The sequence below is a fragment of the Pleurodeles waltl genome, chromosome 5 (genome assembly GCF_031143425.1).
Source record: "Pleurodeles waltl isolate 20211129_DDA chromosome 5, aPleWal1.hap1.20221129, whole genome shotgun sequence".
NCBI lineage: Eukaryota > Metazoa > Chordata > Amphibia > Caudata > Salamandridae > Pleurodeles > Pleurodeles waltl.
Genome location: NC_090444.1, coordinates 152,025,702 through 152,052,375, shown reverse-complemented (window position 1 = coordinate 152,052,375; position 26,674 = coordinate 152,025,702). Strand labels below are relative to the sequence as shown.

General features: G+C 46.6%; 1 protein-coding gene across 3 annotated transcripts in view; it reads right to left on the bottom strand.

The window, feature by feature from the left end:
* Positions 1-26,674, bottom strand: part of WDR26 (WD repeat domain 26) — a 569,671-nt gene that overhangs the window by 212,326 nt on the left and 330,671 nt on the right. For all 3 annotated transcript variants that reach the window (XM_069233823.1, XM_069233822.1, XM_069233824.1), the window contains 2 exons: positions 20,683-20,802; positions 12,067-12,212 (listed from right to left, as the gene is read on the bottom strand). In XM_069233823.1, coding sequence (XP_069089924.1) covers positions 12,067-12,212; positions 20,683-20,802 — 266 coding nt within the window. The remainder of the gene's footprint in view (positions 1-12,066; positions 12,213-20,682; positions 20,803-26,674) is intronic.

Below are 26,674 nucleotides of genomic sequence, written 5' to 3'. Positions count from 1 at the left end.
AGGAAATCTTGGTGGAATTATTCTTTTTAGCCCTTCCATAAATGCTTTGATAACTGGAATTCTAAACAATGAAATTTGCTGTCTATTTTGCACATATGCCGCTATAACGAACAGATGTTTAGGCTAACTTTGCCTTTTGTAAATGTAATAAATATTGTACAATGTCCTGTACTTTTGGTTGAAGAGGGTCAATGTTTTTTGTTTGACAGTAACAAACAAAATGTTTCCACTTTGCTGCATAACACTGTTAGTGGTAGGTTTGCATACTTGTTTTAGGATATCCATACATTCTTGTGGTGTGACTTCAAGAGCCATATCGCAAGGTTGAGTGATTTGGGATTTGGATGTCTTATGTGTCCCTTTTTCTGTGTTAGAATGTCTGGTCTGTTCAGAGGTTTTTGATGAGGAACAACTGAGAGTTCCAGAAGTGTTGTGTACCATGGTCGGCGTGCCAATGTAGGGGCTACTAAGATCATGTTAAGGGAAGATTGTTTTATCTTCCATACTAGGAATAGTAAGAGTGGGAGGGGGGTGGGGGGGGGAAGCTGAAGCAAATATCCTTGATCAACTGATCCATAGAGCATTGGCTTTTGACTGACGGTGTGGGCACCTGGAGGTGAAGTTTTGGCATTTTTTGTTTTGTTGCAAACAGATCTATTTGAGGTGTTCCCCACTTTGTGAAGTACTGTTGAAGGACTTGTGGGTGGAGTTCCCACTCGTGTGTTTGTTGATACGTCCTGCTTAGCAGGTCTGCTAACTGGGACAGTTGTTGAGATTGTGCGTTGTCCCCTCCTTTCCCCCCCACGCCCCCGTTTTGAAGATAGTACATGGCAGTCATATTGTCTGTACATATCAACACTGTCTTGTATTGCATTTGTGGTAAGAATTCTTTCATTGCCAAGCATATTGCTTGCAGTTCGAGGTAATGAAGAGACCCGTGAGTGTTATCTCATATTCCCTGAACTGTTAGGTTGAGGAGATGAGCTCCCCCCCACCCATTGCTTGAGGCATCTGTGGAGAGTAATCTGAGGCACAGGGTCTACAATGGTCCGCCCTTTTAACAGGTTTGTGGTATTACACCAATGTAGAGAGAGAGAGAGAGAGAGAGAGAGAAAGAGAAGTCTGGCAGTCCAACAACACTGATCTTCCATTTGACCTTGTGTCTGACACCACTGTCGAGAGAGACACTTTTGAAGAGGACGCATATGAAGCCTGGCATGAGGCTCTATGGCAATAGAAGATGCCATCATACACAGTAAGAACTGTAATGAAACTGTTAGATATGTCTGGTTCTGTTTTAATGTTGCAATTAATGTTTGAAAAGCTTGGATCCTGTTTTGGTTGGGAAATGCTACTCCTAATTGTGTATTTAGGATAGCTCCTAGGTATGGTTGCGTTTGCAGAGGGTGAAGGTGAGACTTGAGGTAGTTTATGGTGAACCCTAGAGAATGTAGGTGTATTGTAGTTTGCATATCTTTTTGACACTGATAGAATGAATTGGCCTATATGAGCCAATCGTCCAGATAAGGAAAAACATGAATTTGTTTTCTTCGGAGATGCGCTGCCACTACTGTAAGGCATTTTGTGAATACTCTGGGAGCAACTGTGACTCCAATGGGTAACACATTGAATTAGTAATGTTTTCCTGCTACAACAAATCTTAGGTATTTTCTGTGTGCAGGATGAATGGGAAAGTGAAAATAAGCATACTTTAGATCTAGGGCTATAATAAAGTCTCCTATTTGTACAAGAGCAATAACAAGAGTGATCATGTGAAAATCTTCTGATAGAATGTAGTGATATAAGGGTCTGAGATCTAATACTGGTCTGAGAGACCCATCTTTTGGGGGAATTAGAAAATACAGGGAGTAAACTCCTGTACCTTGGTATTGTAAATTTTGGCTCCTGTTTCACCTCTGCACCTGACCAGCCCTATGTTGCTGGTGCTAGGTGCTTGGGGTTGCCTTGAACCCCCAACGGTGGGCTACCTATGCCCCGGAGACTGAAACCATAAGTGTTGTACTTACCTCAGTAACTGTACTTCACTGACCTCCCCCAGGAACTGTTGAAATTGCAGTGTCCACTTTTAAAATAGCTTTTTGCCATTTTAAAGAAAACTGTGTATAATATTGAATCTATTCAAAGTTTTAAGTATTACTATGCAAAGTACCTTTCATTTGATGCACTTACCTGCTAAATGAATCTTGTGGTTCTAAAAATAAATGAACCAAAGAATATTTTTCTATATAAAAACCTATTGGCCTAGAGTTAAGTCATTGAGTGTGTGTTTTCACTAATTGCTTGTGTGTGTAAAACAAATGCTTAACACTGCCCTCTGATAAGCCTATCTGCTCGACCACACTACCACAAATAGAGCATTAGTATTATCTATTATTGCCTCCATCAAGCCTCTTGGGGAAGCCCTGGGATCTGTGCACACTATATATCATTTTGATATGGTACATACTGAGCCAGCTTCCTACAACCCCACAATTGGCATACTGGTGCCCCCATGTAAGGCCATAGCATATGGTACTTGGGTACCCAGGGCATTGGGGCACCAGGGGTTTCCCATGGGCTGCAGCATATATTGTGCCACCCATGGGAGCCCATGCAAAATGTGTCTGCAAGTCTGCCATTGCAGCCTGAATGAAAAGGTGCATGCTCCCTTTCACTACAGATCACTGCACCAAGTCACTGTAACTCACCCCTATGGCAGGTCTACCAAGCCCAAAGGACAGAGTGCAGGTACCTGTGTGTGAGGGAACCCCTGCATAAGCAGAGGTGCCCCTACGAACTCTAGATCCATTTTCCTGGACTCCGTCAGTGTGGGAAAGCCATTTTACCTGTGTACTGGACACTTCACTACCTATGTCCAGCTACATAATGGTAAATCCGAATCTGGGCATGTTTGATATCAAACATGTCAGAATCATACACCAATACTGTTGCCAGTATTGGTTGTATGATTCCATGCACTCTGGAGGCTCCTTAGAGGACCACCAGCATTGCTCCTACCAGTCTTCTAGGGTTTTCCAGGCAGCCCACGCTGCTGCCCCTCCACAGACTGGTTTCTACCCTCCTGCTGCTTGACCAGCTCAAGCAGACGCAGGCAGAACAAATGATTTCCTTTGGGAGAGGGAGGCAACACTCTCTCCCTTTGGAAATAGCTGTTATTTGGCTTGGGAGAGGTAGCCTCCCCAAGCCACTGGTATGCTTTGAAGGGCTGTAAGGAAATGCCTCCTTGGCATGGTTACCCCCTGACTTTTTGCCTTTGCTGATGCTATGTTTTGAATTGAAAGTGTGCTGAGGCCTGCTAACCAGGCCCCAGCACCAGTGTTCTTTCCCTAACCTGTACTTTTGATTCCACAATTGGCACACCCTGGCATCCAGGTAAGTCCCTTGTAACTGGTACCCCTGGTACCAGGGGCCCTGATGCCAGGGAAGGTCTCTAAGGGCTGCAGCATATCTTATGCCACCCTGGGGACCCCTCACTCAGCATAGACACACTGCTTGTCAGCTTGTGTGTGCTGGTGAGAACAAAATCGAGGGTGCCATGCCAACCTCACACTGCCTATGCAGTATAGATAAGTCACCCCTCTAGTAGGCCTTACAGCCCTAAGGCAGGGTGCACTATACCATAGGTGAGGGCACCAGTACATGAGTACTGTGCCCCTACAGTGTCTAAGCCAAACCTTAGACATTGTAAGTGCAGGGTAGCCATAAGAGTATATGGTCTGGGAGTCTGTCAAACACGGACTCCACAGCACCATAATGACTACACTGAAAACTGGGAAGTTTGGTATCAAACTTCTCAGCACAATAAATGCACACTGATGCCAGTGTACATTTTATTGTGAAATACACCCCAGAGGGCACCTTAGAGGTGCCCCCTGAAACCTTAACCGACTATCTGTGTAGGCTGACTGGTTCCAGCAGCCTGCCACAACCGAGACATGTTGCTGGCCCCATGGGGAAGAGTGCCTTTGTCACTCTGAGGCCAGTAACAAAGCCTGCACTGGGTGGAGATGCTAACACCTCCCCCAGACAGGAGCTGTCACATCTGGCGGTGAGCCTCAAAGGCTCACCCCTTTGTGCCAGCACCGCAGGACACTCCAGCTAGTGGAGTTGCCCGCCCCCTCCGGCCACGGCCCCCACTTTTGGCGGCAAGGCCGGAGGAAATAATGAGAATAACAAGGAGGAGTCAGTGGCCAGTCAGGACAGCCCCTAAGGTGTCCTGAGCTGAAGTGACTAACTTTTAGAAATCCTCAATCTTGCAGATGGCGGATTCCCCAATAGGATTAGGGATGTGACCCCCCTCCCCTTGGGAGGAGACACAAAGAGGGTGTACCCACCCTCAGGGCTAGTAGCCATTGGCTACTAACCCCCCAGACCTATTTAGATTCCTGAAACCTACAAGAAGAAGACTTATGAGCTGAAAAACCCATGCAGAGGAAGAACAGAAGACACCAACTGCTTTGGCCCCAGACTTACCGGCCTGTCTCCTGCCTTCCAAAGAACCCTGCTCCAGCGACGCTTTCCAAAGGACCAGCGACCTCTGAATCCTCAGAGGACTGCCCTGCTTCAAGCAAAACAAGGAACTCCCGAGGACAGCGGCCCTGCTCCAAAAGAACTGCAACTTTGTTTCAAGGAGCAGACTTAAAGACCCCTGCAACTCCCCGCAAGAAGCGTGAGACTTGCAACACTGCACCCGGAGACCCCGACTTGACTGGTGGAGAACCAACACCTCAGGGAGGTCCCTCCGGCGACTCCGAGACCGTGAGTAACCAAAGTTGTCCCCCCCTGAGCCCCCACAGCGACGCCTGCAGAGGGAATCCTGAGGCTCCCCCTGACCGCGACTGCCTGAAACTCCATTTCCCGACGGCTGGAAAAGACCCTGCACCCGCAGCACCTAAAGAAACGGAACTCCTGTGCAGGAGTGACCCCCAGGAGGCCCTCTCCCTTGCCCAGGTGGTGGCTACCCCCTTGCCTGCCTGCGACGCTGAAGAGATCCCTTGATCTCTCATTGAAAACCATTGAAAACCCGACGCGTGTTTGCACACTGCACCCGGCCGCCCCCGCGCTGCGGAGGGTGTACTTTTTGTGCTGACTTGTGTCCCCCCCCGGCGCCCTACAAAACCCCCCTGGTCTGCCCTCCGAAGATGCGGGTACTTACCTGCTGGCAGACCGGAACCGGGGCACCCCCTTCTCTCCATTGCAGCCTATGCGTTTTGGGCACCTCTTTGACCTCTGCACCTGACCGGCCCTGAGCTGCTGGTGTGGTAACTTTGGGGTTGCTCTGAACTCCCAACGGTGGGCTACCTTGGACCCAAACCTGAGACTTGTCAGTGATTTACTTACCTGACAAAACTAACAAAAACTTACCTCCCCCAGGAACTGTGAAAATTGCACTAAGTGTCCACTTTTAAAACAGCTGATTGTGTTTTATGTAAAAAGTATACATGCTAATGTAATGACTCAAAGTTCCTAAAGTACTTACCTGCAATACCTTTCAAATGAGATATTACATGTAGAATTTGAACCTGTGGTTCTTAAAATAAACTAAGAAAATATATTTTTCTATAACAAAACCTATTGGCTGGATTTGTCTCTGAGTGTGTGTTCCTCATTTATTGCCTGTGTGTATGTACAACAAATGCTTAACACTACTCCTTTGATAAGCCTACTGCTCGACCACACTACCACAAAATAGAGCATTAGTATTATCTCTTTTTGCCACTATCTTACCTCTAAGGGGAACCCTTGGACTCTGTGCATACTATTCCTTACTTTGAAATAGTGCATACAGAGCCAACTTCCTACAAGGGCCCATTTGGTGCCTTCCTTGCATCAACCAGTTTGCACCACTGGTCCCTGCTCTGGTGCGAAACTGGACAATGGAAAGGGGAGTGACCACTCCCCTGTCTATTGCCACCCAACGGGTGGTGCCCAGAGCTCCTCCAGATGGCCTTGATTCTGCCATCTTGAACCTAAGGTGGGCAGAGGCCACTGGGAGCATCTGAGTGGCCAGGTCAGGCAGGTGCTGTCACAGCCCCCTCCTGATAGATGGTCACCCTACTAGGTGACCAATCACCCCTCCTGCGCTATTTAGAGTCTCCCTCCCAGGTGGGTCTTTAGATTCGACATGCAAGATTCCAACAGGACTCCTCTGCATCGTTTACTTCATCTTCTGGCACCCGAGACTGCAAGTGGACCCTCACGGGACAGACAATCTGCAACTCCAGCGACGACTTCGCTCTGCAACATTGTTTCTCTGGCTCCTTCCAGCAACTGCAACATTTCCCTGGCTGTGCATCCTCCTCTGAGGGTGACGAGTCTTCAGCCCACACAAGAAGCAAGAAGGAATCTCCCTTGGAGTGAAAGTCACTCCCCTGCATCTGCAGGAACCCACCGCAACGACTACCAGCTTGCATGGTGGTTTTCCAGCACCTCTGACTGACTCCATCACAAGCACCACCGTGGGGCATCACTTGCATCACTCCTGGAACTCCCCTTCAGCTCCTCTGCAGCACTTCTGGCTTCCTTCACTCATCGTCGACTTGGCCCTGCATCCAGAGAAGGGTGGGTAGTGGCTCCTGCCACCGCAGGACATCCAACTCGACCTTAATTTGGTTCCCTTCTGTTGCAGGTCCTCTTCCGTCAGGATCCACCTTTGGTTTCTTTCAGTCTTGTCTGGGTCTTGCACAGTCCTTTTACAAGGTTCTCCTGTAGGCTTGGGAAAAAAAACAGGTACTTACCTCCTCTACCCTGGTTGCTGGAGGGTGGGGGGGGGGGGGGGTGGGGCACACACTGGTACTTACCTTTTGGGTTTCCTAGTTCCTCCAGCTCCCCTCTACAGATTCCACATAATTGGGTGGGAGACTGCCTTTCAGATTCCACCTACTTAGTATATTGTTTGGTCTCCCCAAAGGCCTTCACTATTGTCTATTGTTTTACTGTTTGCTATTGCTTTCTATGCTAATCACTGACTTCTAGAGTGTATCTAATGTTTGTTTACTCACCTCCTGCAGTACTGCATATACAGTATTTTAGTATTTGTGTTACCATAATAAAAGTACCTTTATTTTCGTAACAGTGTGTGGTTTTTTCATGTGTGTAAGTGCTGTATGTGTATAGTGGTATTGCAAAAGCTTTGCATGTCTCCTAGATAAATCTTGGCTGCTCATCCATAGCTACTGATAGAGAGCCCTGGCTTCCTAGACCCTGCCTATATTTCACTAATAGGGGATACCTGGGCCTGGTATAAGGTGATAAGACCATAGCTGCTTACTGCACACCAGGCCAGCTTCCTACAAGTGTTACAAGTTATGTGGAAAATGTCACTTACCCAGTGTACATCTGTTTGTAGCATGTTGCACTGCAGATTCACATGCTGTGCACTGTTCCTGCCATCTAGTGTTGGGCTCGGAGTGTTACAAGTTGTTTTTCTTCGAAGAAGTCTTTTCGAGTCACAGGACCGAGTGACTCCTCCCTTTCGGCTCCATTGCGCATGGGCGTCGACTCCATCTTAGATTGCTTTCCCCGCAGAGGGTGAGGTAGGAGTTGTTAAAGTAAGGAGGTGCCCATGCAATGGAGTAAATGTGTATGTACATAGAGTATTAAAGTCAAAATTATTTACATATATACAATTTCAATTCAACTAAAACGGCTACAGGCTCCCGGGGAGGTGGGAGGGCGCATGTGAATCTGCAGCGCAACATGCCACAAACAGATGTACACTGGGTAAGTGACATTTTCCATACGATGGCATGTGTAGCTGCAGATACACATGCTGTGCATAGACTACAAAGCAGTAATCTCCCCAAAAGCGGTGGTTAGCCTGTAGGAGTTGAAGTTGTCTGAAATAATGTTCTTAGTACAGCCTGTCCTACTGTGGCTTGTTATGCTGCTAACACTTCTATACAGTAATGCTTAGTAAATGTATGAGGCGTAGACCAAGTGGCTGCCTTACAAATTTCTGTCATTGGTATATTACCAAGAAAAGCCATTGTGGCACCTTTCTTTCTAGTGGAAAGTGCCCTTGGAGTAATGGGTAATTCTCTTTTAGCTAACAGGTTTGTATGCATTTGACAATCCATCTGGTAATGCCCTGTTTGGATCTGGGGTTACCTGCTTGTGGTTTTTGGAAAGCTACGAACAATTGTTGTGTTTTTCGAAATTGTTTTGTTCTTTCAATGTAATACATTAGCTCTCTTTTTAGGTCTAACGTATGTAATGCCCTTTCTGCTACTGAGTCTGGCTGTGGGAAGAAGACTGGGAGTTCTACCGTTTGATTTAGATGAAACGGTGATATGACTTTGGTAAGAATTGTGGATTTGTACGGAGAACCACCTTATGTTTATGTATTTGTATAAAGGATTCTTGAGTAGTAAACACTTGTATTTCACTAACTCTTCTAAGTGAAGTGATGGCTATTAGAAAGGTTACTTTCCAAGTTAAAAATTGGATCTGACAAGAATGCATGGGTTCAAATGGTGGGCCCATGAGTCGTGTTAACACAATATTAAGATTCCACTAAGGCACTGGTGGTGTCCTTGGGGGTATGATTCTTTTTAGTCCTTCCATAAAGGCTTTAATAACTGGGATTCCAAAAAGCGATTTTGTACGTTTAATCTGCAGATAAGCAGATATGGCAGTGAGATGTATTTTAATGGAAGAGAAGGCTAGATTGGACTTTTGTAAGTGCAGTAAATAACTTAGTGTTTTGTGTGGAGGCGTCTAGTGGCGTAATCTGATTAGCCTGGCAGTAACAAACAAATCTTTTCTATGACGTATTGCGTTTGAAATTGACATTGTTGCTGAGTGTTGGCTTTTATTAGCCAATCGTCCAAATATGGGAATACGTGCATGTGCTGTCTCCTTATATGAGCTGCTACTACGGCTAGCCATTTTGTAAATACCCTAGGGGCTGTTATTCGGAACGGTAGCACTTTGAATTGATAATGTTTGCCTTGTATTACAAACCTGAGGTATTTCCTGTGAGATGGATGGATGGATGGGTATGTGGAAATACGCATCCTTGAGATCCAGTGTTGTCATGGATTCCCCTTTTTGTTTTAGTAAGGGAACTACGTCCTGAAGTGTTACCATGTGGAAATGATCTGATTTGATGAAGAGATTCAGTGTTCTGAGATCTAAGATAGGCCTTAATGTTTCGTCCTTTTTTGGAATAAGGAAATACAGGGAGTAAACGCCTGTTCCCTTCTGGTGATAGGGTACTAGCTCTATGGCTTGTTTTTGTAGCAGTGCTTGGACCTCTATATGTAATAGGTCTAAGTGTTGTGGAGACAATCTGTGTGGTTTTGGTGGAACATCTGGAGGGAATGTTGTGAATTCTATGCAATAACCATGTTGGATAATTGATAGGACCCACATGTCTGTGGTAATGTGTGTCCAATTGTGGTAGTATTTGGTTAGCCTCCCCCACACTGGTGACAAGTGTTGGGGTAGTGTGACATTGAAGTCACTGTTTGTTAGAGCTTGGTTTTGGTGGGCTGGAATTTCCCTCTTCCACTTGGGAATTGTCCTCTATAGGAACCACAAAACCCCCCTCTTTGGTATTGTGACTGGTAGGTGGGTTTTGTTTGGGAGGTGGATGGTTCAGATGTCTGTTGTCGAAACCCCCCTCTAAATTGAGGTGTCCTAAAAGTGCCTCTGTATTGTGGGGAGTAGAGCGCGCCCATGGCTTTGGCCGTGTCTGTGTCTTTTTTCATCTTCTCGATCGCGGTATCGACTTCCGGCCCAAACAACTGATGTTGGTTAAACGGCATATTTAGTACCGCTTGTTGTATTTCTGGTTTGAATCCAGAACTTGGCAGCCATGCATGCCTTCGAATCGTTACAGCCGTGTTGACAGTCCGTGCTGCTGTATCTGCAGAGTCTAATGCAGACCGTATTTGATTGTTTGATATGGCCTGTCCCTCTTTAACTACTTGTTGGGCACGTTTTTGGTGTTCCTTGGGCAAATGCTGGATGATGTCTTGCATTTCGTCCCAGTGTGCCCTGTCGTAGCGTGCAAGTAGGGCTTGCAAATTTGCAATTCGCCATTGATTGGCTGCTTGTGATGCCACTCTCTTGCCCGCTGCGTCAAACTTTCGACTCTTTATCAGGTGGTGGGGCATCCCCTGATGATTGTGAGTTCACCCTTTTTCTTGCAGCCCCCCACAACCACTGAGTCCGGAGTGAGCTGTTGCGTTATAATCACTGGGTGGTTTTTATTTCTTTTCGACCCTCGGCGTGACAGCTCTCCCCTTTACAGGCTCTTGGAAGACCTGTTGTGCGTGCTTGAGCATGCCCGGTAGCATTGGCAGGCTTTGATAGGATGCGTTAGTAGATGCCAGAGTGTTGAAAAGGAAGTCATCCTCTAATGGTTCAGAGTGCATTGTTACGTTGTGGAACGTAGCTGCCCTGGCTAGTACTTGCGTATATGCTGTGCTGTACTGTCCTCTGGTGGTGAAGGCTTGGTTGGATAACACTCTGGGCTGTTGTCCGATATAGGTGGATCGTATAGATCCCAGGCATCAGCATCATCTTGGGTCCTCCCACTATGTGTGGGTGACTGCGTTATCGGTGTACCCACTGGTGACAAGTGTGGTGAATGCAGTGGGGATGGTTGTGGTGAAACCTGTAGTGGTGGTGACATGTCTCTAACCACTTTGGCTTTCAGTTGCATTTCTGATTCTTGAAAGGCTAGTTTTCTTTTAGATTTGAGTGGAGGCATGGTCTGTATCTTACCCTGTATCCTTCTGGATTTGTAACCTTTGTTGCGTTTGGTCAGGTTCTTCTACATCCAGATCTTGCTCAAATCTGTGCCTTTCTTTGAGCTGCATCGAAAGCCCTTGCTCCTCAGTGTATGATGAACGTTTCGGCTCCGAAGCCGTTTTTTTCGGTACCAAAATTCCTAATGTTATTGTCTTTTTCGGTTCAGAGGAGCTTTTTCAAGGCTTGCTTGACAACTCAATGCCGAAATTTTTTGGTGCCGGAATCTTGACCAGAGTCTGAAGTCTTCTGCAAATCTTTGGCCTTTTTCGGTGCCGATGTTATTTGGTCACCTTCCTTTCTGCGGGTTGAGCCATGGCCTGCTGGCGGTGGCATCCCCGTGGCCTTGAATTGTTTTGGTGTGACCCTGGGTTTGGGACAGGGCAGGTTTACTCACAGTTTGTTGCACCGTCGAGGGTCGTTCACCTTCGGATTCATCCGAGTCCGTTTCTTGGATGGAAATTCTTTCTTCCTCCTCGACGTCGAGATCTTGTTTCGGCTTTAACGCCATTTATAGTCTTCTTGCGTGACGATCTCTCAATGTTTTCTTTGATCAAAACACTCGGCAAGCTTCACAAGTATCCTCTCTGTGTTCGGGCGACAAACACAGGCTACAGACCCGGTGCTGGTCTATAAGGATACTTGGCGTGACACTTAGGACAGAAACGGGAGGGGGTCCGGTCCATTAGTCTTGGACAACGGGTGTGGTCGGGCCGACCAGGCCTCGATGAAGAGTGGAAGCCCCAAAGGGCCGCCGAAGCGGTCTTGATGTCGGTGCCGATACATTAAAACTAAACCGGTACGCATGAGGACAATACCGACAAACTTTCGATACTTAGCTAACTTTCCCGATTCGAAATACGGAGCGAAGAGGAACACGTCCGAACCCGATGGCGGACAGAAAACTATCTAAGATGGAGTCGACGCCCATGCGCAATTGAGCCGAAAGGGAGGAGTCAACTCAGTCCCGTGACTTGAAAAGACTTCTTTGAAGAAAAACAACTTGTAACACTCCGAGCCCAACACTAGATGGCAGGAACAGTGCACAGCATGTGTATCTGCAGCTACAAATGCCATCGAACATGTGTTTACATGTACTAAATCAACTACTGAAAAAAACTCAATTAGGGTACAAATGATTAGTCCAATTATTCAGATCTTTTACTCTACTTCTGGAATTGGGCAAGTAAGTATCAAAGTTGATTAAAGCTGAGATAACCTGACAGCACCATAAACCCATATGATTCCAGTTTTGTTTTCATTTGAAGTGCTTAACATTATACTTGCATGTTTCTATCTGTCAAGTCCTCAAAGTTATAGCCCCGAATTCGTTGATGCGTGTCTGAAGCCAGAACAGTTTTGCCATCATTTAAGCACCAAAGACACTGCACTCTTACTCCTTCCCAGGAATCAAGTAGATTACCATCTAAATCCTGGAAGAGAAAAACAAGAATACATTAGCAAGGAAAGTATCTGTTGCCAATGTGACAACCATTTGTAGAGACATTTAATAAAACTGAAGATGATATGAATTCACTGGTTAAACACTTTCTACTTCTGGGCACTGCTATCAAGCAGCCAGACTGAGCTGTACATTGCATATTAGTACATGCTACCAAATAAAAAGCAATGCTACGTATATGGAAAGACACCAATCGCAAAATAAAAGCAGGATAATTAAACAAACAATTCTGAACATAACAGGTTGAGCGCTCAGGCAAACAGATCGGACAGTAAGTGCTGCTGGGACTCAAGTCCAAAACGGGCTCTGTAAAACTGGTTTGTACTGCCCCACGTTTTTCTTCTAGAGAACTCCTCAATATGAAATTACGTTGACTGTGCTCCATTTCATTGCATTGCTCTCTGTCACCAGGGGCTCTCTTCAGTTTAAGGGGAGAGGAGGAAATCAAAGACTGAGCCCCTAACTGAATGAATCAGAAAACTGGGTGTGGTGGAAGCAGCAATTTATTAAGCCTGTGGAATATGTTTTTGCAGTTTTATCAGCAGACACGGATTAATTTTGGACATTCAAAACACTCTAGAACGCACAAGCTGAAGCCAGGTTGCCAGCTCAAGCTAAGATGTCAGGTGGACTATAACCTGGATGGTGCATAAAGGGCAACAACTGGCCATGTGAGAACACAGGATTATTTTATTAGCAAGTTCTAGAGCCTCTTCCCCCCCCCCCCCCCCAACCCCCAAGATGAACACAAGTAAATTCCACACTATATATTGGTAGGAAAGTGACCTCTTTCTTGGCATGGTTACCCCCATTTTCTGCCCGCTGTCAGTATGTTTGATTGGGTCTATTGGGATCCTGCTAACCAGGACCCCCAGTAGGTTTACTCTCTCCTCTAAATTGTACCTTTTTCTTCCAACAACTGGCATAATGCTCCCCCCCCCCCCCCAATGTAAGTCCCTAGTACATGGTACCTAGGTACCCAGGGCTCTCTAGAGGTAGCTGTGGATGTGCAGCCAAGGCTCGTTTTCGTCACACAATACTACAAAATATTAGAAGGGCAACCCTCCAATAGGAGGTGAGTAATACACTAATTATATACACTAGTAAATAGCAATAGGCATAGAAAAAGGTTAGAAAACAGTGCAAATGTAGTTAGACAATAGTGACCCTAGGGGAGCCCAAGCCATATACTGAACAAAAATGGAATGCGAATCCAGGACCCCCACCTAGGTAAGTGGAATGTGTAGAGGGGAGCTGGGAGTACTAGAAAAACGCAGAGGTAGCACAGTACCCCACAGCGACCAGGAAAGCAGGAGTAAATCACTGGAATTTACCCAAACCACCCAAAAGGAAGGAAAAGAAGACACCCATACAAGACTGCAAGAAACCTGCGGTGGATTCCCGGAGAAGAAGACCTGTGCAGAGAGGGATCCAAGTCCAAAAGTGTCAATGGGGTCCAGGAGGAGTAGAAGCTACTACCTACCCAGCTGTACTTGCATGAGTTGATCAATGGTGAGGAAGAACAGGTCCTCACTGCAGCCCTGGACCTGGAGAAGAGTTCCTGATGGATACATAAGATGTCCGACGCTGGAGTAAAGATTGTAGATTGGTGTTGGTGCAGGAATTCCACCAACAAGCCTTGGCAAAGGCAAATTTGCTGTTAGTGGAAAAGTGGAGCTGCCAGGTACCAGCAAGGCCTAGGAGGACTCAACCCTGGAGGGGCAGTCAGAAGGGATCCTCAGCGACACAGAGCCCACAGTAGCAAAGGTAGCACCCACAGGAGTTCCACAGGATGGGGACTCAGTCGCAGAAGGACCCCACGCAGCACTACAGAAAGGGATTCCACGGCAGAGGAGAACCACGCAGAGGGCTGTGCATTGCAGGAAGGAGTGCTGGGTACTGGAGTGACACCTCGCCTGAAGATCCCTTGGAGGAGTTGCAAACAAGCCTTGGCAGCTGCAGGAGATGGGGTGCACAGGGGTACTGTCCTGTGTGGGAAGGTAAGGGCTTACCTCCACCAAAGTTGGACAGCTGGTAGAGAGGACCGAGAGGACTACTCCGGACCACCACCTTTGATTCAGGATCCACGCAGCTGCTCATCGTTGCAGCAGGTGCCTGAAGATGCAGGGAAGTGACCCTTTCACTCCAAGGGAGATTCTTTCTGTTTTTTTCTAGTGCAGACTAAAGACACGCCACCCTCGGTGGATGCACAGCTAGTGGAAGTGTTGCAATTGTTGGCAGGAGCCCTGGAAACAATGTTGCAGAAGAGTTCTTCTTGGAGGCAGCTTGTTGGGTCCTGGAGGTTCCAGTCGCCGCTCTGGAGGCCAGAAGTCAAAGTAAGGGTTGCAGAGGAGTTATGCTGGAATCTTGCAAGCCGAATCGGAGGACCCACCCAATAGAGAGACCCAAAATAGCCCTGAAAGGTGGACTGGTAACCTAACCAGGTAAGCACCTATCAGGAGGGGGCTCTGATGTCACCTGCTCTCCTCTACACTTTTTACTTACCTAGGTGTAAGTACCTTAGTCGCATTCATTTTTTATTAGTATATGGTTTGCGCTCCCCTATTGGTTATTGCTATTTGCACTGTTTTCTAACCTTTTCTATGCGCAGTTCTGATTACTAGTTTATGTATTTAGTGTATTACTTACCTCCTAAGGGTAGGTTACCTTTTCTGGTATTTTGTGGCGATTTTATTCCAAAAATAAAGTACCTTTATTTTTGTACAACTGAGCGTTTTCTTTCATGTGAGAGCCTGGCTTCTAGACACTGCCTACACTTCACTATGAGGGGATACCTGGACATGGTGTAAGGTGTAAGTAACATAGGTACCAACCACACACCAGGCCAGCTTCCTACCATAACATGCTAAGTCATATTGCCAGCCTAGGAGTCAGTTTCTATCTCTGAGACACAGCATTATCTCAGACCTTTTGCCCAAAAGATTTATGGGTCATTATATAAATTACACTTAGAGGGTAGAGGGTATGCGGTCATGACCATCCTGGGATGCTTTTCTTCCAAGCAACAGCTTCGCTGATGTTGAAGAGGATATCTCAGCCTCCAGAGGAGATTGCCTCTGAATCACAGACAGGTCCCGGTTATTTAATTTGGGTATGGGGTTGGGGCTAATGCCTTTGGTCGGGCCAGGCAGAGGGTTACAATCACTATGCTCTCAGATCTAGACATAGGGTTCCGATAGGAATATCTAACTGCAACAGAAAAACAATATGGTGGGGTCGTTTATCTTCTTCACTCTTGCTGTCATGTTGATTACTATGCTCTGTTTAATCTGCCTAATTATCACAGCACATGCTTTCTATGCTTCATTGTGACTGCTTCAATAATTTAATTGAAATCCATCTTGCATTTTACCTTGGCATGCTTAAGTAACTGAACAAAAGGGGTATGATCGGTTTCCACAACTTCCGAGTAGTCCGAGTGACAAGATAAGGATGCTACAATCACCTTCTGCCGCAACAGGTTTGGTGACCAGGATGAGGTACTAGGAGCTAGTCAGGAGACAGTTGACATATGGCTTGTGGTTCACACAGTCTCCCATGCTCAGTGGTGTTGCCATCCTAAACACGCTGTCCTATTACTAAAATGGGAACCGCTTAACAGTCCTTCTGGAGGTGATCCGGGGAAGGAGAGGAGCTTTTGAGGGCCAAGTTGCAGGGGTGTCTCTTGAAGTGAATTTACTGCAGGCAGATCTTCGCAAGGTGGCAGACAAGGGGGAGAATGTGGAAACTAATATCGCTAACCTCAAGACTGAGATACTTCAGCTCAAACAGGTCTCCCAGCTGACTGTCGTTTTCAGTATCCTGGAGAAATGGGTCAAAGATGCTGAGGACTGTTCATAACAGAACAATATGCACCTGTGGGCCTTCCTTAAGAGGGTGGAGGGGCAATTAGTGGCGCGCGCGCGCTTCCTGAAACATTGGGGAGACTTTAAGTCCCAGAGATTTGCCTGATTTTTGTTGCAGAAGGGAGAAGGCGCCCGTCCAAGGACCTTCATCGCAAGGATATTGAATTACAGGGAAAGAGACGCGATCTTGAGGGCTGCAAGAGACACTTGTTCCGCAGTTCAAAAACTAACATTGCAATTTACCCTTACTATACCCATCGGGTCCAGGAGCGGTGTAAACCTTCCCTTGAGGTGAAACTTAAGTTGCATGCCATGGACCTTAGGTACATACTCCTCTACCTAGCCAAACTGATGTTGCAGTCAGGAGACTGCATTTCTTTAAGTGACATCTGGCCCTGGCTAGATAGGTCAGACAGGCTCCTGGTGCACTTTCTGAGCAAAGTAGATCCCTTCCATACCTGTGGTGGGTAGCGCGGATGCATGCACCCCCAACTCCGGTGGGGCCACACCAGACGGCAAGGCCTTGGATGCCGTTTCTCAATGCAATGAGACATTGTTCATAATACAGTGCCTTCCTCACAGATCTTTGCAGCTCTTCCGATCACACCGGGGAGTCCTTGCTGGCTACTCAGGTCTCAGGGGGAGGGGGTCTTGATGGCTACCGCTACAGCAGGTTTGACTGCATGGAGGCGTGGGCCTCCTGTACTGGGACTGTTATCAGTGTTTAAAACTGTTGGGATGACTCTTTCCCAGCGTCACCCCCTCTTGGGGCCTAGGTGCTACATGTGTGCGGTTGAGGGTTTGTGGTGGTTGTGTTTTGCTTGGGTGGTTATCTCCTTGCTTGTGCATACAAGTGTGTGCCTGTCGCTTTAGCGAGGAGGGGTGGGTCTTCTATATGTTGTGTTGATCTTGGGAGGGTTGGGTAGCGATGATGTACATCCTGACACATAGATTTCTATGGGTTTGTATGAAGTAGTGGTTTACTTCTACTTGTCTGGGGGATTTGTTGAGTCTGTGTTCTGTTTTGTTGCCCAATGGGTTTGGTGCCATTGTGTCACATGTAGGGGTGCAGAAGACTCATCTCTCGGACGGGGAGGCTACTAAGCTAGCCAAAAAATGGAGGGGTCAGGTCTATTATGTCAACGATTCAATTTTCCCATGGGGTGTCATTTTCTGGTTTGCTCCAAGGTTTCCCTTTGCCCTTTAATACATAGAAGCAGACGAGGAGGGTCGTTACCTGCTGATACATGGTAGTCTTGATGGGGTGGAAGTTGCCCTTGTCAGCACATACAGGCCCAACATCGACGAGGAGACCTTTCACCCAAAGGACCGAGATGTTCTTACCTGCCTTAGACTCTCAGGTAGACTCAGGTGCTATGGGCAGTATACTGGATGGTAATCTCGATAGGCACCCCCTATGTCAAAATACTAAACCTTGGATGACTTCTCCACTCTGGGAGGTCACTAATTACTTGGGACTCTGCGATATCTGGAGGGCTTTCCATCCAGATTTGAGGGAATTTACTTGTTATTTTCCAACACATGGTATCCACTGCAGACTTGTATGTATTTTGCTAAACACCTCATTGGGCCCTTACATCCTTGAGATTAACTGGTCTTTGACAAGTCGATGGCTGACTGAGTGGGAGACAATGAAGGCTGTGATCGAGGGGTGTATAGGCCGCTCTTGTTGGGTTAGGCTTATACTACAGACAGAGCTCATTTAAACGGAGGATGAGTTGGTGCGTGCTAGTGGCTTCCTCCAGCAGGAGTAGAGGAGCGATGGAAGGACTTGCTGGCTCAATGGCAGGTTGCTGAGGTAACAGACAATCTGGAAAAACACTGTAAAATTGTATTGCCAGCTTCTCCATAGTAGCCGGTTGCTGGCCTGGATACTTCAGCAGGAGGCACCTCACCTCCCCATATTTCACCCCAAGTGTCCACAGGGCTGGGACGTACATTTCGCAGGGTGGTATGGTGAATATCCTGAAGTCTCATCTGGAGCAGGTGTACCATAATCTGCTCCCACCTCAACTGGAGCCATCTGTTTGAGTGCTGATTGAGTCTGTGGATGTGTCTGGTTGAGGCAGCCCAGGAAAGTCTCCATACAGAGCCAGGAAAATGTTTGCAGCATGATCGTGTTAAACCAATTATCAGGGATATATGGCCCACATTCCCTACGGCCCCTAGCGCGTCACTCACTTTTCAGGGCCTACTGGAGATTGGAGGGGGTCCATCTCCTATATAAAACTAAGACAGCTGATAGGGTGCATGTTCCATTTCCTGTCCAGGCAGCCTGGGATAGTGATACAACTCTGGGATGCCCAATGGGCGATAATGTGTGCATTTGGTGAAGTCTATATGAAGCAATGCCAGGTTTAAGCTTATACACTCATTTCCTACACCACACGTCACTCCAAAGCTTCTACACAAAATGGACCCTAGTAAGCCAGTTAGTTGTCCCAGATGCCAGGCCCCTGTGGCCATTTTCTTACATTTAGTGGGAACTTGCCCACCAGTGTATACGTTTTGGTTGAAAGTCCAGGCTCATCTGAGGACAGTGGCACAGATCCCTGTTGCTGCAGACTTTGCCTGTCGGGTGACATTTGTCAGCAGAAGTGTCAGAAAATGGCCTTTAAATTCTTGCGCTTGTTGCTGCTGCTGACTAAGATAGGTTGCGGTCACCTGGATGGGTCAGATGCATCCCAGTGTGGAGCGCTGGGTGGCGAAATGGGCAGTAGCCGAGGAAGTGCGCATGAAGTAGTGCAGGCACGACGATAAGGCTGGTCGGCTTCATGGACCCCCAAGGGCTCTCAATGGTACTCCTCAACTTATGATGAGAGTCTACCAGCATGGCTGAGGAACGATTTTTTTGTATTTGGGGGGGGGGACGATCTGTGTTGAACACTTCAGGGGAGAAAGTGGTGTATCATACTATGTACATGAAAGTTTACTATGGTATCGATTTGCTTATGCTGTGCAGACCAACTTTCTGTGACATGGTTGACGATGGCTGTTGCTTCCATAAATGTTTTTCTTTCCAATGAGCATAATAAAAATGTGAAAACAAAAAATGAAATTTCCAGAGAGCCTTGCTTAAAAACCCTCAACCTCCACAACCCCCACCCCCAAGAAAATAGCAGCGTCAAATTCAATCTGAACAATATTGCACTTTAAAACTCAGGAAAAATGTCCAGTGTTGCTGAGATGATTCCACTATGACACCTGCAATCTTAGAACTGGGACTTTGAAACTAGTTTGGGTGACTCTAAGTAAAAATACGTGAAGAGTAAGTCCAAGTGATGTCGAATTTCCAAAGAAGTTCCAATTCCAAAAAAAAAAAAAAAAAAGATTGAGTTGAGCTCTGAAAAGGACTCATTTCCAAATGCCCTGCAGTAGACAATCTGGTTACGGCAGCCTCTAGGAGTATTCTTTCACCTCACTGGTTGAGCTTGTGTCCTTCCAAATGCAAAGTTTGGGATATAAAAGCAATAGAGTGTTCAGAGTATTCACATATTAAATATGAATGTACTCCTAACAATCACCAAGGGACACCCAGTTTGACAATAGCAAATGATTCAAGCATGTAAATCTACAAAATAAAAAAAAAAAAAAATGAAAAATAAATAAATAAAAAACAAAATAAATAAAAAACAACGCTGGAGAATTCTGAAGTACAAGCCCCCCTCAAGGATGCATCACAGGTGGTGGAGTAATCTCGCAAACATTTAAGAATTCAGCAAGTACCCTGAGTAGATCTATTGAATGACTTGGACCCTACAGGTGGACACAGTAACTTCAGCCATGCAGAGGAAGTTTAGAAAGAGACATGGGTCAAAAACCTAATTTGCCAATATTGGTTCTGTCCATGTTATAAGAGCTATCTTGCTTAGGATTTATTTCCAGCAGCCTATTGCTCAGTTGATGTCTTCAGCTGAATTGCATGTCATCTTCAGTTACACATTTGTCAGCTATCCAGTTTCAAAACAGGTTACTTAGATCATCTGCTGTTCAGAAGCGTAAAGTTGTATCCCACAGACTTTAGTAAATTGAACTGTGCTGGAATAGGAGGGTTCAAGCTTTTTAAGAGGAACGCTTGATTATTATACAAGTAGTTGTGGGTTGCCTGAGTAGCACAGAAATAGAACCAAAACATAAAAAAGCATGGGCACCAGGAAAACAGAAGTGATAGTGCATAAAGCAGTTTGTTACTGCCACCCATCATTTGAATAACAAGGAAACAAAATGAACAGAGGTATCTTTCAAGATGATTGCCACTAACCCATGTTGTGCTAATATTCTATTAAAGTAGTGAAAGGAAGATTTCTAAACAGAGAGCAAAAGATAGAAAAAAAACAGTGGCACATTCGCAATACTAAAAACTGAGTTGAAAATAATAACAATTATCCAGTTTTACTGTATCCAGAGATGTTAATTTAGCTTAAAAACACTTGACCAAAGATAATAGGGGAGAGAAAGAAGAAACACAGAAAGCGGAAAATATATATAATAGGTATTTCCACAAAAAATAAACAATTCAGGATAGGATCTGGTCATATATTAAGAAGCACTTACACACTGGTAGAACTGCCCACGCTGTCCTCCAGTTACAAAGCGCTTGCCATCTGGATTCCAAGCCACACTTGTGAGGCTGTCTTCATGAGACTGGCTCATTTTTGTCCTCAGTTCTCCAGTCTGAAAGGTAACAACATATATGGAAGAACACCTTTTTATTGGAGGGGGTGGTAGACGAGAGGAAGTGAGCAGAGAACTCGAAGAGGGAGAAGATAAACCAAAGCACAAAATGTTGTTTAAGGCACTGAAATACCCAGTGGAATCACGTGTAAGCTGAAATTAACTTCTGTACTGTATGATAAAGAAAATGCATCTCAAAGCAAAGATAGACAGGGGAAAAACAGATCAGCACAAAGTTGAAGTTACATCACATAAGCACTAAACCATTATTCACTGCTTACATTATTATATTTTCCTGTAGGTATTAAAAGTATTACATACTCTTGAAAATCCAGAGTTGCAGTAACCTAAATGACCATATTTGCATGATCATATTTCCAAACATTTGCTTTTTATCATCTTTTTGATTTCATAATTCAATTAAACCATTTTTACAAACAAGCACCAACGCGGTTTTGAATAAATAAATATTCGTAACCAGGCTATTCAATGCAGTTTAAAATGCACAAGCCAACAGTCAGTGATTTTGCAGGTTCCATTATTATGGTATATAGTGCAGATGTCAAGCTTCTAAATAAGACAGACCCAGGCTCCAAACCAGACAAGCAACCACACAAAATAGTTTATTCATTTTTGTGGCATTTTGTCAGATCGAGACAAAATGACAAAGATCCTGCTGACTGACATCCACGTTATAACAAAGTTAGGAAGGGTAGAGGATTGATGATCTAGCTACTGTGGCAATCTACATAAGAGTTTAAAGAAGGTTATTCCGGGACTCAGCTTCTCCATGAAAGACGGTTTTGAATCCTGACAAAGATAAGAGATCAACTCATTCATCACAGACCTTTTCATCTTCAACAATGGAAAATCATGATCAAAGCCTCCGATGACAACATTTCACTGTTTTATCTCATTTTTAAAAGTGTCCATGATGACGTACCACAAAATCAACTTTCCTCTTCCTTTAATCCTTGTCCTCTAACCCACTTCTCACATTCCCCACCTTCCCTGCCTTCTACCCATCCCGCTCCCATGATCACTAGTGAACTGATGCATTCTCACAGTAAACTTTCAAACTCTCCTTCAGTGCTACCGAATTCCACAGACACCTCCATCTCACCTTAGAACAATCACCCTTTCCCCATCTGTTGGGATAAGACTTGTCCATGTTTTTCCTTCTGGGAAATTGAGAGTCATGAGAACAGTCATGGTTGCTCCTGGTTAAAGGATTGAAACTATGTTGCGCTCTGCAATCAAGGGGGTGGGGGGTCACTAAACTATCTAGGCACTGTGGCTCTGGTGCAAATGGCAGCATAATCAGTGGTTAAGGGTCGTCTTTTCAACAGTGTTAAACACTGCTTTTAGGAAGTGAGCAGGGTTTGTGCTGTGAACAGGAAACAAAGGGGAAGGGCAGACACCGTAGAGACCTGGGTGAGGGAGCCCCAGGCATCACAGGTCCTGGAACCAGTTTTGGATCAGAAGGAGCCACAGACTGCAGCTCTTTTTGAGTAAAATATAGCACTTCTGGCTCAGAGGAAGATTCCTGAATCACAGGAGAGCACCTCACTTATTTATCATTTGACAATCTGCGCTGCTCAAAGTAGTGACAATATATTGTTTATGCTTTCAAACAGGAGGACTTCAGCAACAGCAACTTTGTTCTGATGCGTGATTTGCTTCTGGCTCTTTGATTGTCCGGAGACCTCCCTGTCGGAAGCTGGCTCTCTCTATGGTGCACCAAAATGAGGTGCACTGTGCAGAGTCCAAGAAGCCCCATCAGTGCACAGGGCTTGCTTTAACAATCTCAAGATAGTGTGGTTGAGCAGTCCTAAGCTTATCAAAGGGGAGTGTTGGGCATTTGTTGCACTCAATCATTAAATGAGACACACACTCGAAGAGGAAATCCAACACAAATTTACAAAAACAGATTTCATCTTACTTTAGACACCAAAATCTTCAAGATCATCTAAGTACTTTTTGATTGAGCGATTTTTAAACACAGAAAAATACAGCTGTCAGATTTGAAACACTAGCCTTGAACGCAGTAATGCTATCCTATGGGGCGAAAACACAGACTGCATAGGGTCACTTGCAAATTACTTTCAGGACTCTTCTTCTGGACTTGAGGTAAGTAGGGGCAAAGGTCTCTAGAGTGACAAGCAGTTTCCAGCTATACGCCCTGGTGTGTCCGGGCGCAGAGGTGCTCGAAGTGGTGGTACCTTGGCCGCTATGAGCTGAAGTCAATGTGAGTAGTGCCTGGAAGAAGTGGGCTGCAAGTGGGGACTAGGTGACCAGTCGCTGAACCCAAAGAGGGACTCAGTTTCTGGGAGTCTCAGGACCACAGTGACAGTCAATTCTCTTGAGCCCAGAGTCTCAGGTGCAGAGGTGTTTTGACCGGCAGATCAGTGGCGTTATAGAGGCTCTCACTTCTTTGGGTAGACTTGAAGATGGGAGATGCTGATGTCCCTCGTCTATAGGTTGGTCTTGACGGTGTTGGCGTCTGCTGGACACAAATCAAGCCCTGCTACTTGCAACTGGCTGGGGTACTCCGGTACTGTTGGAGGAAAGTTCCAGGCAGGCTCAGCGTCTTGAAGATAGTCTAGGTCGATGGGGATGCACTCCTGGACACTCTGGATCCTCTTTCTGGAGAGTTGCTCCCTTGGTGGACCAGATGGTCAGCAAACCAGAGAGCCGGACAGTCACGGTTGGTGCCTGCTGGTGTAGGGAAGTGGCTCCTCCACTCCAAGGGAGATGCTGACTGGGGGTGAAGTGCTGGTAGTCCTCCAAGGCTCTGGGCGGATGCACAGCTGCTGGACGAGCCAGGTCTTTGGAATGGTCGGGACAGGAGCAGGTAGACCAGGTTTTGCAAAAAGCCCACCACTAGTTTACAGTTCTTGCGTCTTCTGCTCTTCTTGGGCCTAGTTAGGCGAATCGGAGTTCCTGGTTTCAGGAGGGCTCCCTAAATACTAATTTTAGGGGTGTTTAGGGAAGTGTAGAGTAGAAACCAATAGGCTATGTACCCCTGAGGACCACTTCCTGGGAGATAAGGGGGAGGGGGGGAGGGGGGGGAAGAGGCATTGTTTGTGGCCTGATAGCACTGCCTCTAACATTCAGGCATGGTCAGAAACTGGGCTGTGGCGGCAGGCATGCAAGCTTCAGTGCACTGAGTCAAAAGCCAAGATCTAGCAGTTCAAATGGGAGCAAAAGGTGGGGCAAGCAATATCATAATAGAAAGTCGTGCAGGACCAAGCGGGCAAAGTGCCTGTCCCTACAGAAGTGAGTGCCAGGCAGTAGTGTTTGGTAAACATGTGGAGAGAAGCCCACATCGCCACCTCAGATATCAAGGACTGGTCACAGCTTAAGCTCTGGTAGAATGAGTACGCAAACCCTCAGAGGATTGCTTCTTGTCCAATTAGTAGCAAATTGTTATGCATAGGACAACCCATCTGGAGATGGTCCACTTCTGCACTGCCTGACCTTACTTCGCACCCACATAACTGATAGTTGATCATCCACCCGGAACTCTTTAGTACCATCAAAGTAGCACACCAATGCTCTTTTGGGGTCCACGCGGTGGAGTCTCTCCTATTCCTTAGACAGATGTGGGGGTGCGTAAAAAGGAGGAAAAGTGATGGATTGGCCTTAAGAAAAGGGCATAACCACTTTTGGCAGAAAGGAGGCCCTGGTGCGAAGCACCACTTTGTCAGGATAGATGGAAAGGTAGGGCGACTTACATGACAATCCCTGCAACTCACTCACCAATGCCTGCAGCTCACTCACCCTGCATGGCCACAAGGAAGGCTGTTTTCAAGGTGAGAAGTCACAGAGGACTTTTGTGTAGAGGTAGAGTGCACATCAGGAAGGTCAAAACCAAATTTAAGTACCATTGAGGCATAATGAATGGGGATGGAGGGAACATACGAGTAAGGCCTTTGAGGAATCCATTTAAAATAGGAGACTTAAAGGTGGTTGATCAGGCTACCACAAAGAAACAGGATTGGCTGGCAGACAAGACAGCCTTTGAGAGTGTCCATAGCAGAGCTCTGCTGGGCCAAAGAAAGGATGAACCACAAGATCTCAGAAAGAGGGGCAGAAAGGGGCGTCAGCCTTCTAGGAGCACTATGCCATAATTTGTTTTCCAACAAAAGGTGTACACAGTTTGGTGGAGGGACACCTGGCTGCCAAGATTACATTATAAACTTCAGGAGTAAGGATGAAGGCTGTCAACTGTCACCTCTCAATCTTTACGCAAGAAGGCAGAGAGTTGACAGGTTCAAATATATTTTTCTTACTTTATTACTAGAAACACAAGACTCAGGTCAGAAGTAAATACTTTTGCAAGTAAGTATTTATCATAGACATCAATGTAACTTTGTTTTACTACAATCAAGAAAACAGTTTTTAAGAAAACAGTATATTTATTTTAAAAGTGGACAGTGCATTTTCAGAACAGTTTCTGGGGGAAGAAAATAAAGTACAGTTTTAGAGGTAAGTACACAACTTACACTTCCAGTCTCCGGGTTATAGGTAGTCTACCGCTAGGGGTTCAAGTCAACCCCAAACACCCGCCACCAGCAACACGGGGCCGGCCGGGTGCAGAGGTCAAAGTTGAGCAATTCGAACGTGGGCTCATATGGAGACAGGGGTACTTGGAATTCGGCCTGTAAGTGCCCACGGCTTGGAGGGCAGACCGGAGGGGGTGGGGGGTATTAGAGGAGCACTGGAGGGGTCCCAAGTAAGCACCAGTCCCACACCCTCAGCGGCACTGGGGCGGCCGGGTGCAGGGTGGGGTGCAAACAGGGTGTCAGGTTTCCAATGAAACTCTTGAGGGGACCCTGGGGGCCACTCAGGCACTGCAGGCAAGGGTGGGAGGTTTGGGGGGCAATGTCTCTGGCACACCACCGGTTGGACAGGGATGAGGGCCACCTGTTGATCGTCGCTGCAGAGTGTTGATTTCTCCCAGGCCTGAGGACTGCGGATGCAGTGGGTCCTTTGGCGTCAGTTATCTTCGTCCAGGGCAGTCGCGGTCAGGGCGCCCCACGTCTGCACACGTTGTCGTGAAGGGGGTGGAGAGGTCAACCCAGGGTGGGCACTTTGTCGCCGTCGCCTGGGGGTCCTCTCTGGTCAGTTGGGCCACCTGGACTAGGGCCCAGGGCGTTGGGACTCATGCTTCATGAGTCAGGTGGGAGTCCTTCAGAAGACAGAGGAGGTTTCTTCTTCTGTTCTTCTTTGGACAGGGCCACAGTCCACGGGAGTTCTTGATCCTCTGTGATGCAGGCAGTCCTCTGGAGGTTTTTCAGAGGTTGCTGGACCTGCAGGATGTGTCGCTTTTCTTCTGCAGGTTCTTTGAAGCAGGAGACAGGCCGGTAGGACTGAGGCCAAGTCAGTTATTGTCTTCTTTTCTTCTCTGCTGGGGTTTCCACTAAGCAGTCCTTCTTGTGAGGTCGTCAGGAATCTGAAGAGCTTGGTTCAGGGAGCCCTTCAATACAAGATTTAAGGCCATTTTTAGGGTTGGAGGGCAGTAGCCAATGGCTACTGTCCCTGAGGGTGGCTATACCCTCCTGGTGCCCACTCCCTTTGGGGAGGGGGTCACATTCCTATCCCTATTGGCCCTGATTCTCCAAACCAAGATGGAGGATTCTGTAAAGAGGGGGTCACTTCAGCTCTGGACACCTTGGGGCTGGTCCTGGCTGAGGTGGTGACTCCTCCTTTTTCTTAATTATCCCTCTGGACTTGCCGCCAAAAGTGGGGCTTTGTCCAGGGGCTGGGCATCTCCACTAACTGGAGTGCCATGGGGCATTGTAACATGAAGCCTGAGCCTTTGAGGCTCACCGCTAGGTGTTACGGTTCCTGTAGGGGAGAGGTGTGA